The sequence below is a fragment of the Neophocaena asiaeorientalis genome, unplaced genomic scaffold (genome assembly GCF_003031525.2).
Source record: "Neophocaena asiaeorientalis asiaeorientalis breed wild unplaced genomic scaffold, Neophocaena_asiaeorientalis_V1.1 scaffold188, whole genome shotgun sequence".
Classification (NCBI taxonomy): domain Eukaryota; kingdom Metazoa; phylum Chordata; class Mammalia; order Artiodactyla; family Phocoenidae; genus Neophocaena; species Neophocaena asiaeorientalis.
In genome coordinates, this window is record NW_020174156.1 from 228,484 (window position 1) to 248,537 (window position 20,054).

Below are 20,054 nucleotides of genomic sequence, written 5' to 3' on the forward strand. Positions count from 1 at the left end.
AGCATTCCATCACACTCTTCAAGGAAATCTGTCCATGCCTGGCTAGATAAATGGACTTACGTTTGATCTAGTCGTAAGTTTATCTCTATTAGCAAAGCTGCCTGAGTTGACCAGGAGATGCCCAGAAGAGGTCTTGAAATCATCAGGCTAATTTTGTCTCCATTGCAGACATAGACTTTAAGGTCTGGGAACTTCCCATAGCTGCAACAATGCTCAGGCCTGTATCTATCAGGAGTCAACCACACATAACAAGCACTCTCGCTGACAACAGAATATGTGGTTTTTCCCGGTATCATCTAGATGGCATATTTCAGACTATATCAAATGTGATGTGTATTGTCCTTAAAACCTTTTTTGGTATATTTAATTAATGTCATTAAGTCCCTAAAATGGGAAAGAATCTTATAGAAGTCTTATTTTAGCTATAAAGTTTTTAAGCAGTACAATATTTCTCTGAGCAAATGTTGACAAACACATAGCCTATATAATTTTTTAAAATTATTTGTATTTATATTATTTGCTCTGGCAAACTTTGCTCTAGCAAACTGAAAATATGTTCATAAAGATGTCAGAAACCAAAGCAAATTTAAATTAGTATTGTTTGACTTTTTGAATATTTTTATAATTATCTAGGAACATATTACAGACATTTTGAATACATATATGTGTTTGGAGAAAAAATGAAAACTTTGCTACTAATTCAGTCATTACTTTAACATCTCTGTGAAAGAGTTCTTACACATTAACACATATGAATGATTGAGCATGTGTTTGAATAACTGGACTACAAAGCTGTATTTGGAAATTGACAATAAATGTAATTTTTAAAATAAAATAGATATATTTTTAAAACAAGAATTTTATTAGAGAATACCTTAATAAGTAAAGTTCATTTATAAATTTGAATGGTATGCAGCTCTTATCAAGCTGCATATGGGACCATGATTTATAATTCTTAAATGTAATTAAGTGAAAAGCAGTGGACCATGTACTTTTCATCTTTTATGATAAAATAAAGCAGTGCACATTCAACAGTGGAGAAAGTTCCATCACCCCCCCCCCCCCCCAGGCTTTTTCTTTAACCTAGTGAAAATACTTCAAATGTTATAACTTCTTCTGAAAGATGAATATTCAGCATACTATGTCTGACATAAAGAACTGGAAAGAGTATGTCTAAAGTAATATTCTGTTTCGTGTGTCTTTAGGGCCATCCCCAGGGTATTAGCAAATTCCCAGCCCCAGTAGTTATGTGAGGTCTGAACAATTTTTTTTCAGATAAAATCTGATTAAAACAAACACACAGAGCCATTTTGAAGAAAGATGCTTGCAGCCAAATTGGAGGAAATATACTCAAAAGACAATACAAAGTCTGATGATGAATTAAAGGGGAGAGAGTTAGCCGCATCTGGTTGGCTATGGTAACAGCGTAGGTGTTTACATGCTGAGCAAATAAATACCTGGGCCTTTTTGCCACAAGTATTTCCACACTCTCCTTCTCTCCTTGCTTACTGCTTTTTTGAGACATTGCACAATTTAGATCTCTTGATCCCAAAGTAGTTGCTACTCAAAGCAGATGACTAATGTCCACCTCTCGAATTCATTATACCCTGGGGATGACTTTATGTACCTTCTCTTAAGCAAAACTGTCTCTATCTCCCTGTTTCTTGAGTCATATCTGGGACATGTCTCAAATATCAGATTTTATTGTTTTACCACAGCATTATTCAAAGGTCATCTGAAACTCTTTGTTGTTTTCTCCTATAGGACTTTTTCAACGAGCAATAGCTCAAAGTGGAACTGCCCTTTCCAGCTGGGCTGTTAGTTTCCAACCTGCAAAATATGCTAGAATGTTGGCCACAAAAGTTGGTTGCAATGTTTCAGATACAGTAGAGTTAGTGGAATGCTTACAGAAGAAGCCTTACAAGGAACTTGTTGACCAAGATATTCAACCAGCACGATACCACATAGCCTTTGGACCTGTGATTGATGGTGATGTAATACCAGATGATCCTCAGATACTGATGGAGCAAGGAGAGTTTCTCAACTATGATATAATGTTAGGAGTTAACCAAGGGGAAGGGTTAAAATTTGTTGAAAATATAGTAGATAGCGATGATGGTATCTCCGCTAGTGATTTTGACTTTGCTGTTTCTAATTTTGTTGATAACTTATATGGATACCCTGAAGGCAAAGATGTTTTGAGAGAAACCATTAAATTCATGTATACTGACTGGGCTGACCGTCATAACCCTGAAACCAGAAGGAAGACATTATTAGCTTTGTTTACGGACCATCAGTGGGTGGCACCAGCTGTAGCTACAGCAGATCTTCACTCAAACTTTGGTTCACCCACATATTTCTATGCCTTTTACCATCATTGCCAAACAGATCAGGTTCCAGCTTGGGCTGATGCAGCTCATGGTGATGAGGTTCCCTACGTACTAGGAATCCCCATGATTGGACCTACAGAGTTATTTCCTTGCAATTTCTCCAAAAATGATGTGATGCTGAGTGCAGTCGTAATGACATACTGGACAAATTTTGCTAAAACTGGGTATGTACCTAAGGAATGAAGTTTGCTATAATTTAATTAAAATATCCTCTTAAGCACTTAAAAAATATATACTTTGTGTCCAAATGATTTAATTTAATTGATTAATACCAACAATACATTAAGTTCCTTTATTCAAAATTTATATTTGTGGTGTTTCAAAAAAATCACTGCTTTATTCTTCCTTTGTAAAGTTTAAGACAGTCATACCTTTATTGCATTACTCAATAATTAAATTTATCTTGTTTTTTTAATTACACAGGACTTCTTATTATTGTTATTCAATAGTGACAAATATTTTATAAAGACTTTTCAATTTACAGTACTGTATGCCTTTTGATCCTCCCAACTACCTTGTGAGGTGAGCAGCTCAGATACTATAATCCCATTTTACAGAAAAGGGACGTTAGGCTACGAGAGCTTTACCTGGATAGTCATATGTTTAGTGTACAGCAGCATCAGGACTCAAATCCTCACCTGCCAATTCCAAATGCCAAGTTTTTTCCAATGCTGTCTCTGCTAGCTTGCCTATGAGACAACTCATGTGTACATGAATTTTTAAATCTTTGGGTATATAGCAGCCCGTGGGTAGAGAGAACAAGAATGTGAGACTTACTTATACTACATTATCATCCAACAACCTGCCTGAGCTGGGATTGATATTTCTAAATTGACCCAAGTTATGTTAAAACACAGTCTAAAGCCTGGCTGAGTTCACCCTCTTCAATTAGATGTTAAACCAGTATTGTTTTGATTTTTAAAAGAATAAAACAATTTTTTTCTCATAATTTCTCTTTTCTAGCGACCCAAATCAACCAGTCCCTCAAGACACAAAATTCATCCATACCAAACCCAACCGCTTTGAAGAAGTAGCATGGACCAGATATTCCCAGAAAGACCAACTTTATCTCCATATTGGATTAAAACCAAGAGTTAAAGAACATTACAGAGCCAATAAAGTAAACCTCTGGTTGGAGCTGGTACCTCATCTGCATAATCTCAATGACATTTCTCAGTATACCTCGACAACAACTAAAGTGCCATCAACTGACATCACTTTCAGACCTACGAGAAAAAATTCTGTATCTGTCACATCAGCCTTTCCCACTGCCAAGCAGGATGATCCCAAACAACAACCGAGTCCATTTTCAGTGGATCAAAGGGACTACTCAACAGAGCTGAGCGTCACTATTGCAGTTGGAGCATCACTGCTGTTTCTGAACATCTTGGCCTTTGCAGCCCTGTACTACAAAAAGGATAAGAGGAGACATGATGTTCACAGGAGATGCAGCCCTCAGCGCACGACTACGAATGATCTGACCCACGCACAAGAAGAGGAGATCATGTCCCTCCAAATGAAGCACACCGATTTGGATCATGAATGTGAGTCCATCCATCCACATGAGGTGGTTCTTCGGACCGCCTGCCCCCCAGATTACACACTAGCTATGAGGAGGTCACCTGATGATGTTCCCTTAATGACACCCAACACCATTACAATGATTCCCAACACTATACCAGGGATTCAACCCTTACACACATTCAATACATTTACCGGAGGACAGAACAATACTCTGCCCCATCCTCATCCCCACCCCCACTCACATTCAACAACCAGGGTATAGCCAGATAAGAGAAGCAAACTCTATTTTTTTGATGGATTGCAGTAAACGATTACTGAAGATTCCTTGGCTTTCAACCTACAAGACGCTTACTATTTAAATAAGGAGGAATACTATGTGAATATACATATCAAGAACTTTGGGGGCTTTGGAAAAAACATGAATTGTACATATATACACAAATCAACTTTAAAAATGAATTTCAATTGCTTGAAGCAATTGTTCTGAATGATACTTTTTCATTCACATTCAAGAATTAATTTTTTGAAGATTTATGTTACATGATGGAATTAGGCATGTGGAACACCAAACAGGAAAGAACTATGTCTGAAATATAAAATACAAAAAATTTAAAAAACAACCATGAATATGCACAAGGGACACACCAATGGAATGTCAGATAATTTTCACCAGTTTTTATTTGGAGCTGTTTTATTGTGTAGACCATATTTACATATTTGGATAAGTACACAAAGCACCAATGCTGTTAATGGCCTTAGCGGAGGCTCATGCTGAAATTTGCCAGTAAAACAACGAAGTTTAAAGACTGGCAGGTACAACATTATCACATAAGTGCTGTCAGTATAAAGTTGTGGGGATAAAGGAAACTGGATATTTTTAGCACGATGTGCATGATAATTTATATGCTTGGTGGCTGTGCTGCTGATTAAGCTGTAATTAAAATTCTTCTCATCCCATTGGAGTTTTTAATAGAAGCTTCCTCCATCAATTGGCAGAACCTAAAGAAGATTTTAAGGGGCAAAAGTAATTACAATAAAATAATTCACAGTAGTTTTGATAATAGACGGAATTAGTTATGAAAGGTATTTGAAGAAACTATAGGTATAGTGGTGAATACTCGCTGATATGAATCCCAGAAAAAAAAATTCCTATATTTTTAATATTCTTTTCATTCCCATCTAAGTACTTCATGGAAATATAACCCTAATTGGACATGTGTTACAGGATCTATACTTTGCTGTGGTTTTTGTTACTCTGTATTTTGTTCCTTTTGGTAAGGTGAAGTGTGTCCAAAGAGTTACTTACTAGTCTTTTATGATATAAGGATGCCCCAAATTACCACTCTGATTACAGTTCTCAGTTCATTGATTTACTCATGTTGCATGACAAAACGTTTACTAATAATAACTCAATATAAAGTTATGTCCCTTCTCACGTCACTTATCTTTCTCACTGAGGTTCATTCACTGGAATTTATTCACGCAATCTCAGTAGAGTGCAACGTAGATGCAAAACCTAAAAGGAGAGTCAACACCTGGAGGATTTTAGTCTTACACATGCGTGTGATTTTAAATGAATATTCTAAGACCACAGGAAACTCTTCATCCCCCTGTTGTTTACCAGTAACAGTATATCACAGACCTTTCCAAATGTTTGTATATGTAATCAGATGTACATTTGTATTAAAAAAAACTGAGATGGACTTAAAGAGCACATCCTGATACTTTCTCTCTTACCTGTACTATATTTCTATTAGACTAAAGTTATGTGATTTTTTTTTACATTTTTTCAGATGACTAGCAATTTTGATAGTTTGTAAGATAATGCAAAGAACTTTCTCTGACAAACTAACTGCAGTAACAGAAACCTTTCTTTTCAGTTACTCTTTTTCAAGAATGAAAGCTTATTATACAAAAAAAAATTGTATACTACTTGATGGAAACAACTTTGTACATCTTGGCCATGTCACTGGTCATTGCGTGAAATAAAGATAATAATGACTATTAGTCCAATGCTAAGAGACATGATCTTTGCTCATTAAAGAGCTAAAATGTTTATTGCTGTTTTGTCTTTTTTTAAAAAACAAGAACAACAACAGAAAAAGAAACATGACTGTCTGTCTCAGAGAGTCATTTTTCTAGACAAGTCAGGTTTTTGAAGACATATAGGTAACTTCTACAGAAAACACACCGTGTATTTAAAGGCAAGTCTCATCTAAGATGAAACTGATGAAACTTTAATATTTTGAATTTTTAAGCCCAGGAACTCATGAAAAAAATTCTAGCTTTGTATTTTTAAATACCTCTTATGTGAAAGTGGTGTGGAAATAAAATGTGCCAATTGTTTTCAGTTAGAAACACAGGTTCCAATTCTGATCATCAAGGAACAGGTCTATTGGAAATAAATGTGCAATATTCATTAAATAGAATAGCTAGGGTCACAATATAAGGGTGATTAAATTATCATAAAGTAGTGGTTAGAAAGTTATCCTTCTAAGAAAATTTTAAAGTGCTGAGCAAGACATTAAGCTAACACTAAAGATAAAAATCTTCTCTTTCAAGGAATTTGTTTACTTATAATTCCCCCTCCCAATTATTAACTATCAGTAAAATGTAGATATTGCTCCGTAACTTCAAATAAAAATCTGTTAGAAGCAAAAAGTCTTCAAAATCCAGAGCAGTCTACGTGCAGTTTTTGCCTGATTGATTGGTTATGCTTTCAGACTGTGAACTGCCAGTGTAAACAAATAAAAAGAATTGTTTTAACATCTGAAATATTGTTTAATCAGAAAACTGTCTTTTACTGTATTGATTAAACAAAAGATAAAAACTGAAATAGAAATGACAACAAAATAAGATATAAATGAAATCTTTCACATGCATTACTTCACTTAGCAAAACCATTCTATTTTAATGATGGCCATATTTATATCTATCTACCTATCTGTTGCTCTAAACTTATCTATTACTTGATCTACATAGCTATACCATAACAGGCATCTATTTTATACTAATTTAGGGAAATGATTTAGGAAAACAAAGCATAGCCCTATTCTTTTTTTTCAAATTAATGTAGCATCAACTTTGTGGAAGATAAAGCAGCTCTAAGTTTTATTACTGTTTCAGGTCGTGATGAAGTCATTGTGAATGAGTGTTAGTTGCTAGATTTATAATTACAACAGCTAGTTTTCTGAATGTAAAATCATGTCCCACAATAAACAGAACATTAAGAACTGTTTTTAAAGCTGAAACATAAATTTTAAATGCAAGAAATATTTTGAATATTGTTATTAAATTTTACTCAATATGTTTAAAGTATATTTATTTATGATAATTTTCTTTAGAAAAAAAGTTGCAAAATTGAAAGAATATTCCTGTCATCACTTATTACTTCAGACTTTCCTGCCTCTGATGAAACTGCAAATAGTCAAGGCTGCTTACAATTTATACAAACATTAAGCCAAAATTGACTTTATTTCATTGTCTTGCTAGTATACAAAATTCTTGCCAAATGTTTTCCAACAGATTAATGTTGTTTTAGAGGATGGCATTAGCAATATAAGAGTGACAGATCTCATAGTTTTAAATTTTTATTGAATATGTCGACTGTGAACAAAATCTAGTTGACTGCTACAGATATATCATGAGTTTCATTATTAACTTTAGGAAATTGGAAAGTCATTTGCTAAAGCATTAAAAATACCCAATTTGAATCTGGAGAGATCATGCTAATAGCTCAAAGTAGAAAATCTGAGTAAAGTATAGATTATTTCATTCTTCATTTCAAATTTAAAAGTTGACCATAATAATTCTTTAATTCAATTTTTTTATCTGTATAACATAAAAACAGCAACAAATTTTAAAAAAAATCAACCATACGTAATACTAAAGAAGAAAACAAGGATGGCACTAATCTTCTTACAGAAAAGAAATACCAGAACTCAATTGTTTTATCTATAACATATTATTCTCAGTTATTTCACCTGTTGGCACACTTATACTGACACATGTTAATGTAATGAAAGGATTCAGAGAATGTGGTTTTGTGTTCCAGCTTTAAAGACACTACTACATATAAATTACTGGGATTCTTTTCTTTGGCGAGTTTCACAGAAATATTTTCATAGGGCAAAATGATGAATGGATTCTTAGGAAGCTGTCGAATATGGTGGCAGTCCTTTGATATTTGTTTTCTTCTGTGTTATTGGCTCAAAGTACTGGCCTTTCCCTTCATTTCTAGTAATTAGTTGTTATAGACTATCACTTTTTAATATGAGTGAAAATTAGATAATTTGGTTATACATGTGAAACATGCTCCCAAATAAATTCAATTAATGGGCACTTCCCTGATGAGATTTTGTTATCATTCATTTAATTACCTTGTCAAGCTTTTTGTTACAACGATTGTTTTGGCTTTTGAGTCAACAAACTAAGGAAATTTCTCCAACAGCCTTATACCTCTCCTGCACTTGATATAACAGCATACACTTCAAATTTCCATCAGAAGTCTCTAAAGAAATTTCCTACTGATGTGAAACATTTGGTAACAAACTTGATTATTTTTCACAAGCATTCTGATATTATTTTATTCTGGCGCTTTGCTGTATTTGTATGCAGGCCAGAAACCAGTTCCATTCGAAAAGGGTTGTAGCATCTACAGACTGGAATAACCATGTGCAGGGCATAAGTGCCTTTCTTTCTAGGATTTTATTTATGATTATTGTCTTTTTTAAATCTGCAGATCCTAATAATTCAATTTAAAAGTTATAATAGGGTGACCATGTTATAAGTTAACAATAAGAAAATTTTATTTAGAAAGGTCTTTTCTTGCATTTAGTTTGATTTTTGTATGTTATCAAATGGGTCCAAATGACTTCTGGAAAAGAGCAAGGTGAATTTTTGAAAAGCAACAGTTATTTAGGAATTTGATTTAATTGTACGTGTGGAAACTTAAATCTCTAGCAAACTTAAACTTTTTTTGCCAAATAAGTAATTTTAATGTAAAAGAAGTCTGAAGTTGTTAGGGACAATCAAATCAGACAGGTATATAATTTTATCTAGTCAACCATCATATATACCATGTGGTATATATAGCCTATGAACTATATAGTTTGTAGGATATTTATGATGGCCCTTTCAGACTCATATATTTCCAAATGACATTGTATACCTCCCTACATATGTATTAGTGTGATAGAATTTAGTCCTCTATGAAAAGTCAAGCCAAAGTGCTAGCAGTTTTGTGTTGAAATGAATGATGACAATTAGAGCTTTAAAGAAATTTGTAAAAGTACAGTAACAAAAAATCAGCAGATGAAATTAAAGCAGAGGAACTATTTTTGAATGCCGTTTCCAGAATTGATATCTATATTAGATGGTGTGTTTAAAAGGATTTTAGTGTTTTTGATTCATCCTTCTCTGCACTCGTATCATTTAGCAAATTAATGGGACATATGTCATGTTTTTTGTAACAAAAGGCCATTGGGTTGTCATGATTCAGTTTGTGTTTGGACGTCCATGGATTTCATTAAAAACAGGTTTATTATCATGAATAAATATTGCCATGTTTTCCAAGTTGTGTTGACCATTTTTAAACTCAGAAATAATTTCATCTGTTTGACACACACAAAAACATTTCCAAGATAAATGTTCCCTTGCAACTCCTTTCTCTTGCCCACACATGTGCTGACAGTTCTGATTTCATGGAAACAATATTTTAAGGTCTGTTCACCTCTTGGTGAAGGCAGGGAAAGAATTTGGAGAGCAAAAAGTTTGGGAACTTGGATACAGTTGTTACACAGCTTGTCAGAAAAGAGAGAGGAAAGTGGGAGGAGGAAGAGAAAATGAAAAAGGGAAGGAGTGAGGAAACAGGGAGAAAGAAAGGAAGAAAAACTTCTCAATTTTTAATTAATGACTTCTTGCCTCCAAATAGTTTTTTTTTTTTTAAGCAGAGATATATGACAGCTACTTAAAAAGAGCATGAAGGGATTTAAATAAATCCCTTTAAACCATAATCTATTGTCCTTAGAGAACAAGATTCATAATGTTTAGGAAAAGGCACAAAATTTAATCGTTGATACAAGTCTTTGTCAAATTGTGTCACTAGAAACAAAAATAAAATCTAGAGATATGTATTTCTCGTCTTGTACAATCTAATCAATAATGATCTCTGTAGGGAAGACTAAGTGAAGTGTGGACATCTCTCATCTGACTATCATCCAAGATAAGAGTACAGTAAACAATTAGGACATCATAGAATTTCCCCATGCATGGTCTAAAGACCAATATTTTCAAACTGCTAAATAGAACTGTCATGGCCTTGCTGGTCTCTGTGACCACATATAGCCATCAGTACCAAATAAACAAACAGTTCAAAAACACATTCTAAGAGTTTCAGTTTCCACAAAAGGATTTTGATGTTTAGTAGGATTTCATGTTGTTTTATAGGATTACACTTTTTCATTACATTTTTACATTTCCTTACAGGTTACAGAATGTTATTTTTGAGTTCAAAAGAGATGTCCCAAATATATTCTATAAATGTTCATATGAAAGCAATATTTTCTAGTGGAGTGCCATAATTTGAAGTACTTTCTCTACTGCCCCCATCCTGGAGAGTTGCCTTGAATCTCCCCTTAAACATTTCTATTTCTCTCCTGAAAACACTCAGCTTCACTCTCAGAGCTGACTTCCTCTGAACTGCCAGAGATCTCCCCACCAGTTCCTGCAGCTTCCATTCCCATGCCTTCTCCCATTATTATGTACGCCTCCTTCTTCAAGGATGTAGAATTTGTGGGGAAAGTCTTAAGGTGAATTAAATAAATGGTGCTTCGGGCAGGTTGGAAGCTAGTGATCACCAATCAAGCAATGAGAGCAATTAGCCATCCATTCACTCAACAAGTGGTGCCCAACGTGTGCCAGACAATGTACTGAGTGTTAGACACATGAACCAACTCTGTGATTTACCCAATAACAATTATTGCCACACTAGGAATAGTTTTAAACACTTAAACTACTCAGATCACCTTTTGTGCTACCAACTATATCACATCATTATGCAACATCTTGTTTTATCTATTTGATAGGTCTAAAAATAGTAAAGATAAAACAACATTTGTTCAGTTCCCACAATATTATATGAATTCTATTGAGCAAGTCCATCAACAGAGGCAGGTGTATAATAATCCTTCCTAATAATACATATGGCCATATCTGAAGTCACCCTATATTAGGCCAAAACAGATCATGGAATACGAAATACTCAGCTTAAAGCTTACCTGATCCAACCACGTAACTAATTCTTTAATCCTCTACTACAATCCTAACATGTGGTTGTGAACCCTATCATTGCACAATACCATGAATCAGGAATTCTAAAGCAGCTGGCTACGTTTGGGACCATTTGGACTTTCTTCCTTATACTAATCTATTGTTCTTTTTTTTTTTTCCCTAAAAATCATAAAGTCTCCATCATCTGACTTCCTTTTAAATATTTTAAGACAGCTATTATATCTTCCATGAGTCATTCTCTTCTCAAAGGAAGAATTTCTATTTTCAATACACCATTCTGAACACTTTTTTGAATATCCTACCAAACTAAGTTTCTCAGGAAGTATGATCTCAAGAGTTGAACATAACAAATGTTTCAAGTATAGGTTGATCTTTACTTCACAGAACACCACTATAAGTGTCCTCATTGTAGAAAATATTTTTTAAAATAAAATCTATGATAGTATCATATTCTTTAGTGGCCATAGCACACTAGTAATTCAGGCTGAGACATACTCCTTACTAAGACTCTTTAAAATCTTACACATACAGCCATTAAGGAAATTCTACCTTTACCCTGTCCTTGATAACTTGAGTTTTACCTCATCTTTAGGATACTGAACACTATTAAATGACACTTCATTAGATTCAGCACATTGTTCTAGCCTATGAAGTTCTTTCCATTCAAGAGGAGTGAAATCCATTAAAATGATGAACATCCTTCTATCTTTACCCAGATCATTAACAAAAAACACTGTCCAGAGTTAAGTTGAGGACAAAGCTCTGGAGTAATAAGGAATAGAAGTAGTATGTATAGTACTGAGAACAGCAATAGATATATTTGCTGAGCACTTGCTATATTCTAGGTTCTGTATTTACACCCCACAACAAACCACCACACACCCTCACAGTACCTATCAATCATTTTCTATGCACCTATTCATTAATTCATTCTTTAAAAGATACTTATTAAAGATCATTTACATACAAGTCACTGAGCTATTTGTGACAGAAAAGTGAATAAACTATAGCCTTTTTCACCCATTACTAGCAACCAAATGATTAATTCTTCATCTTGTTTACACACATAGCCTGAGACATTATCAGATAAATTTGAAGAATTGATTTTCTGCCATTTAAAATATTTGAATGACATCATAGTCATCTTTAGTAAGAAAATTGGGGTAATCACCCTAGAACTTCTATTTAAAGATTTCTGAGTGGCTAGAGCTTTGTGGTAAATGGTAGAAGATATCACAAAAAAAGAATGTGGTTTTGCCACTTCAATATTTTCCCCAATTCTTACACTAATCATCTGTCATAATTAAGATGCTGGCTTAGGCAAGACAACCGTACTCTTCAAATGGGATCATTTAATAGAAAAACTACCTCATGAACAAAGTAGAAAAATTGAAATAGTATAACATATTTTACAGTGAAAAGTAAACATGTCTCACTTCAGATCTCAATTCCTTCCCCAGAAACATTGACAGTTACTAGTTTTTATATATATTTCTATGAATATTCCATTCACATATAAACAGGTGCAAATGTGCATTGCCTATGTCTGGACGTGGAGAATATGTATATATTCTTTTTTAACTTATCTGGAAATGCTCCATGGGAGCACAGTAGGTCTGCTTTATGAGATAACTGAAGTAAATAAAAATAAGTTTCAAATTTATCCATGAATCCAAACTACTCTAATCAAAATTGCAGCAGAGTATATTTGTTTCTTTCCAGACCTTAGATGGGTAAATGTCAAGAATGACCAAGATCATTTCGAAGCAAAAGAATAAAGAGCAACAACTTCACCTACCATATTTCAAGAGTTACTAATAAGCTGTGGTAATTAAAACAGTGTAGTATCAATTAGGAGAGACAGATGGAGAAAAACAGTGAACTCATAAATAGATCAATGAAAAAGGAGGAATTTGGTGTATGACAGAGCAACATTACAAATCAAGAGGAAAGGAAAAATTCTTCAGCTAAAAGTAGCTACCTACATGACAGAAAATTATCTCTATGTCTTACCACACAAAAATTAATCCCACATAAATTAAAGATATAAATATGAAAAGCAAACTTTAAATGTTTTAGAAGAACACATAAGAAAATATTGTCACATCTTGAAGTAGGGAAGAATTTATTAAACAAGAAATAAAATAGTATAAACTATAAATGAAAGGATAAGAATTGAAATTAAAATCTAAATACCTAAGGTTTTTTTAATGATGACAAGCACACACTGAAAGTAAATATTTACAACATATGTAAGCAATGAAAGATTAATTAATGAGTTGAATAGAAATCTCCTGTAAATAATAGGAAAATAACCCACAAGAAAAATGGGGCTGATGAAATATTGTGGATTGAAAACATGTCTTTGTTTCTTCCCTCTCCCTAATCCTCACAAAAATATGAGAGATGAAAAATACATAAATCCATCAGAACAAGAAGAATAGAAGAAGAGATTACAGATTGGGATTTCTATAAAGCTTTTGGATGATAAAAATTAGATAAATGATATTAAGGAAATAATACGAAGTATAAATAATAACATAAATCAGAATTAGGTTAAAAAGTGCTTTAATAGAACTCAAGAAATAATTGTAAATAAAAGAAACAATGATTTCAAACGTGAAGATTAAATTGAAAGAAACACAAGAGCAAAGAATGCTTTAAGAAACTTAAAAAATGCCTCCAGACAAATAGAGGTAAAAAGGAGAAAAGGTCCAAAAATAAAAAAGAAAAGAAAGAAGAAAAAGGATTCAAGTATAAATGACAAATAAGGAGGTAGACAAACAAGACTCAACATATGTGTATATGGAATCTTCCAAAAAGAAAACCAAAACAGAGAACAAAATAAATACAATAAAAGTATAATTACAGAAAATTTTCTCAATGTAATAGAAAAAGATTTGAAATTACATTTTGAAAGGATGTACTGAGTATCTGAGAAAACTGATAAAAAATGACTAACATTAAGACATATTCTATTAAGATTATTGAATATCAAAGAAAAAAATTCTTTGGGCATTCACAGCCAGGTAAAAAGATCAAGTCTCTTATGATGGATAGTCTCATAATATAATTAGGTTATCATCAGAGTTTTCAAAAGCAACGCTTTATGCCAGAAGAAAATCGAGTAGCATATGCAAGATGCTCAAGGAAAGAGAATGCGAGCCAATGATTTTTATATTGAGCCATAAACTAACTTTACTTAAGATACAAGTATGAAGGCCATAGACAAATCATTAATGACATTCAAGAGCTTAGGGAATATTGTTTCCATGAACACTTCTTGAGAAATTTAGCAGAAAGTGACCTCAGACAAACAGAAAGATGACACTGATGTAAGGACTTATGATGAACACTAAATATATATTCACTTAAAGAACTATGACTAAATGAGCGTTATAAGGTAGACAGTACATTAGACAATGGCTATATACTTTGACAATGTAGACATAATACATTTATAAAAAATGTGAGAATAGGAAAATCATATGCAAAAATTTGCATTACTTTCAGTAATCATATTGGTGTTGGTAATAGTGCTACTGCTACACTGAAACTGTTACCTGTGAGGAACTGTTACAAGTGAGGAATATTGTGATATGCTAATTCTATCATCCCCACTGTTTTGAGAACCAGCAATAGTTTTTTATGGAATTTTTGAATTTTATTTTATTTTATTTTTTTATAGAGCAGGTTCTTATTAGTTATCCATTTTATACATATTAGTGTATACATGTCAATCCCAATCGCCCAATTCATCACACCACCACCACCCCCGGCCGCTTTCCCCCCTTGGTGTCCATACTTTTGTTCTCTACATCTGTGTCTCAATTTTGCCCTGCAAACAGGTTCATCTGTACAGAACCAGCAATCTTAATGTAGAAGAAAGGATATTCTGATGCAAGATAGGTTAAGTAAAAGCCCTGTGGTTTGGATTTTAAAGTAGAAGTGTCAGAATAAAAACTAAAAAAAAGTTAAGCAAATAATGACCAAGCCAGTAGCAATGAGAATCTCCAGAGCTCACATTGTGGTCTTGAAATAACAGTCACTACTTTAAAAGCAAATCACAGGGAGAGAGAGAAAGAAGGAGAGAGGGAGAAACAGAGAGAGACACCTGGGGAACAAACTGTCCGAGATGAATCTGGAACATCTTGTCAAAGAATTCTATAAATATATCAGAAGGACTCAGGAGCCTCCTTGAAGATCTCACTATCTAAAGATGGGACGATTTGAGTATCAACAAGGATCATTTCAATTGATTGAAACAAATCAAATTGAAATCCATAAGTCAGTAACAGCTAAAAAAAAAAACTCTTCTGTCACTTATGGAGGATAACTGGAATTCAACTCGTTTTGAAAACTGATAAATAAAAGGAAGCATTAAAGAATTTGTCCTATCATTCTTCTATAAACTATGTAATTAGGTAGCCAAATCATAGATGAAAGGAATTTACTCGTTATAGAATTATTTCAGCTAATAAAAGAAGGATCATTGTATTAGAATTTCAGATTTTCTCACTTCCAATAAATTAATGGAGCTAACTATTGAGCATTGGTATCATTATAAAAATAGAAACAACCAGTCATGATGTGCCTCTGGATGGAAATTCATAGCACCAATTCTGAAGAGGTCTTGCACCCAAAAGTGAACCTATATCTGATGAAGTCTCTATGTCCAACTACTAAGAAATACACAGGACAAAGAAGCAGCTTAAAATACACCATGGGGATAAAAACAACAAAATTCATACTATAGGATATTTTATCAATTAAATTTCCTGGCTTCTTCAATGAATAAATTTCAAGAAAAAAATATGGTGAGATATTCTGTAGATTAAAAGAAATTTACAAAAACAAACAAACAAAAAAACTGCTTAGGGAAGTATCCCTGGGTGATAAAATTATAAAGAAAAGCAAGATAGGTAACAAGCACCCAAGATGGTGTTAATTTAAAGGAAAGGAAAGAAGTTGTGATCAGGACGGGGCATGTGGAGGACTTTTGAGGTGGTCTGCAAAGTTTTATTTCTTAATCTGGGTGGTTTTTTCCAGAGTATTTTTCTTACAATGATATATTATTAAATAAACATTTATTTCATGAGGTTTTGCTGTACCTGTATCATAATTTACAATAAAATAAAAAGAATTGTAATAAAAGAGGTAATACATGAAAATGTTTCAGCCTTAAAGGACATGAGTTTATTAAATGAAAGGGCCTACCAACTGTCTAGTATAATGGATGGAAAGAGCACCCCATCAAGGCACACAGTCATGAAATGTCAGGGCATCAGAAGAAAAGTTTCTACAGCTTCCAGAGAGAAAGAGAAGTGGTTCTCAACGTCAGCTCTGGAAACAAATGCCTTCACATTTTTTAGGGGAAATTATGATCTACTTAGAATTTTATATATAAACAAAATATTAGTCCAATGTATCAGTCCAAGAAGACATGGATCCAGGAGACAGAGGGAGGGAAAAGCCAGGACGACTGCTCAGGAGGCCAGAGAACAACCAGTCCCGCTCAGAGTGTGATGCTGGGGACCCCAATAGAGAGGTCTGTAGAATAAAATTGAAACTGATGGAGTATCTGATATGTTTCATCATGTAAAAAGAATGTCATTTGTATGGATTTTATAATTTTTTGCTGAATTTGAGAAGGATGTAGAAAACTAAGCAACAAATAAAATGATCATTGTTGATACAGAGAAAAACAAAAAGTGCTATAAGAAATGGAACGTAATCCTTGAACATATATTTGTGCACATGAATGGAAGTGCACTTAAGGGACAATTCTTACAAGTAGAAAGGTTGGATCAAAGGATATTTTCTCTTTTTTGACTATTTCCTGATTGATTTTCAAAGATGTTATACAAATTTACACTCCCACCAACAGTGTATTAAAGTACCCATTTCCCTCCACTATGGCCAAAAATGTAATTATCACTTTTTTATCTTTTCCATTTTATTATAAGTGGAATGTCATTATTGTATTAATTTGCATTTTTAAATTGAGGTAAAGCATCTTTTCTTATGCTTATAAGCCATTGTATTTCTTTTTATATTAAAAGTCTTTCTTTGTATATTTTTTCTATTTCTTTATTAATTTCTTCATATGGAATTATGAGAGCTCTCTATAGATAAATAAAATCAGTACTTTTTGTCATGCGTGTTGTAAATAATTTTGCTCAATTTTCCTTTGAATTTTATGTTATTTTGTGCTGGGCAGAAATGTTTGTGTTTTGTTATTTAAGTGTGTTGTGTTTCCTTTATATTTTCTGGATTTTGTGTCTTGCTTAGAAATACATTTCGCATTCCAATATTTTTTTTTAATTTGCTCATATTATCTTCTGTATTGACAGTCTCATTCTTTATAGTTCAAGTTTTTGATCCATCTGAAATTTATATTGATGTGACAGGTAAGGAGGAATTTAGGTTTTTGGGGTTTTTTCCCCAGCTAAGTCAAGATTTTAATTCATTTCAGACCTGAGTAAAATGCAAGTTATTGTATTGTGAAACCGAGAACTTTTTAATTTTAGCTACTGAAATCTACAAGACTTTAGAAGAGCAAGATGTTAGCTAAACCACATGTAGGTCGTTACTACCTCTGTCTCCTTCCATGCCTATGACTGAAACCTACCTGTTTCCTTAGTATGTGACATCTTACAACCAGATGGGAAATTCCCAAGGAGTTTATAACTATCTAGCCAGTGAAGGGAAGGTCCTCTGGCTTATGATCCCAGTCTACACATGGGTGCCATCATAGGGCTTTGGGTTATTAAGTATATTTACATCTACAGACCATATTTTCTAACTGCTACTCACTATCAAACTAGCTTAAAAATAACAAATTTGCTGGGCCTATAATCAGAAGAAAATCAGTAGTAAGAAAAGTATTGTGGTGGGTTAGTAGTTTGATCTAGGTTGGAGTCAGGAAAAAGCAACAACAAAAGTATATCTTCACCTGCACCTGGATTTACAGACCTAAACCAAATGCTTAATAAATGTTGCCACAAGATTGCATGGGATGTCTCCCAAGTAGGGTATCTTAAAGACAAGAGTGGTTGTCTTGACATCTTTAAGATACCCTACATGATGGTCTTGAGTTTCTTCCCAAATTGTACAGCAATAGACAGTCCTCTAATCACTTTTTCCCCTGCTACTGAGAAAGATCTTATTTAATTGCTTGCTTAATTTCTTTACCCATTGCCCAAGATGTCTATTGCAACTCTAATTTTCTGGCCATCTTTTTTGAGATTGATTCTTGGGGACCACACTTTGCTAATGCTATATGACTTATAACTATGCTTTTTTACTCTAAGTCCCAAAGAGCTTAAGAACAGCTATTAGCTAATTAAAAAAAAAAAAAAAAAAAAAAAAAAAAAAAAAAAAAAGAAAGTAAAAAAAAAAATAAAAGGAAGTGATAAAAGAAAGGATCCACATTAGAGTTGGAGAATATCTAATGGAAACTACTTTTGTTCAGATTTCCATGAAGCCTTTTAGCAAAGATGAATGAGCTCATGCCATGAAGCTGTGTATGTTTTAAAAAGTGATAAAAGGTTAACTGGGTACAGTGTGAGCAAGACTGTATATAGAAGGAACCCTTTAGTTGATGATTTAAGTACACTTAATATTCATATATCTTATGTCTACATCAGGTTGCTGTTCTACACAAAGTCTACACAGTGTTTTGGGAGACAAAATAAAAGAGCTTAGCAACGTGTGCACAGTTTATAATAAAACATTTTTGGGGAGTTAGGTGAGGAAGGGAAAGGGGAAAGAACTGGGATGCCCAGCAGATGTGAAAAGATGTGTTAAAGAGACAGAAGTTTAAGTATTTTTCCCCCCTGGCAACCAAAAGGTTCTTTGAAGAGTAAGCACATATGTCTGTTTCAAGGGCTCTAAAACTATGGGAAAAGATTGAGGCCCCCCAAAATTAGAGCTGAAGCTGACAAATCATCATTCTTAAGAGGAAGGAAGTAGTCATCAAGACAGTATTCTTTGATAGGATTCAATCTCATCAATTTCCCCTTGAATTTTCCACAGTTCAAATTCTATGTTAAATTACATTTTCTTTCCCTGTCCTAAATCAGAAAGTTCTTTTTACCAAAAACCAAGAAACATAATACTATAGCTCTATATACATTTGACATGGAGGTAACTATGCTAATCTATCAGAAAATATTTTGTCCTTTCTTTGCTATGTGGACCAAAAAAAACAGTAAAGTGGAGAGGTGAATTAAGACTCATGAGATTGCTTTTTCTTGTGAGGATTCAGCCTTAAATATCTTGGTCAAATTGTCAAACCACTCTTCTGTACATTAGAGAAAAAGATCCATCAAGTTGCATTTATGCAGCTAAGGTGACTCCATTGCAAAGGCTACCTTCTACCTACCTTTTTATTTTGGTGGGTTTTTTTTTTCCTTCTACATAGTTTTGTCTACACTCACCTCTATGCAAATGAACATCTCATTGCAAATCCTGAGTTTCTCCCTCATTTCTCCTGCCCTCCATGGCCCCCAACCTTTCTTTTCCTATTTGTAACTTATTTTGCCCTTTCTCCTCAGATGCACTACTTAGTCTTTCTCACCTCGACTTTACTCCTGAGTGGGTTTTCCTTATTGTTCTCTATAGCAATGCATTCGTAGAGCCCACTTTTAGTGCCCTCCCAGTTAGACAGGTTTCTAAGGAATCTCCTTTCATGTATCTCATATCTATCTCATCTGTAACGTCTTTATTAATCCCCAGTGACATTTTATAGTTTTGACTCTCAATCACTCTAATCTGGAAGTTAAAACAGCCTTCTACATTGTCTCTAAAATCCTATATGATCCAGCTGCTGCTTACCATCAATAAGCT

General features: G+C 33.6%; 1 protein-coding gene across 1 annotated transcript; it reads left to right on the top strand.

Moving 5' to 3' along the window:
* The first annotated feature begins 1,832 nt into the window (after nucleotides 1–1,832).
* Nucleotides 1,833–4,331, top strand: NLGN1 (neuroligin 1). Its single transcript, XM_024755119.1, has 2 exons — nucleotides 1,833–2,554; nucleotides 3,354–4,331. Exons 1-2 carry the CDS (start codon nucleotides 1,848–1,850, stop codon nucleotides 4,174–4,176), a joined length of 1,530 nt encoding a protein of 509 aa, XP_024610887.1. The 5' UTR covers nucleotides 1,833–1,847; the 3' UTR covers nucleotides 4,177–4,331.
* The last annotated feature ends 15,723 nt before the right edge of the window (nucleotides 4,332–20,054 follow it).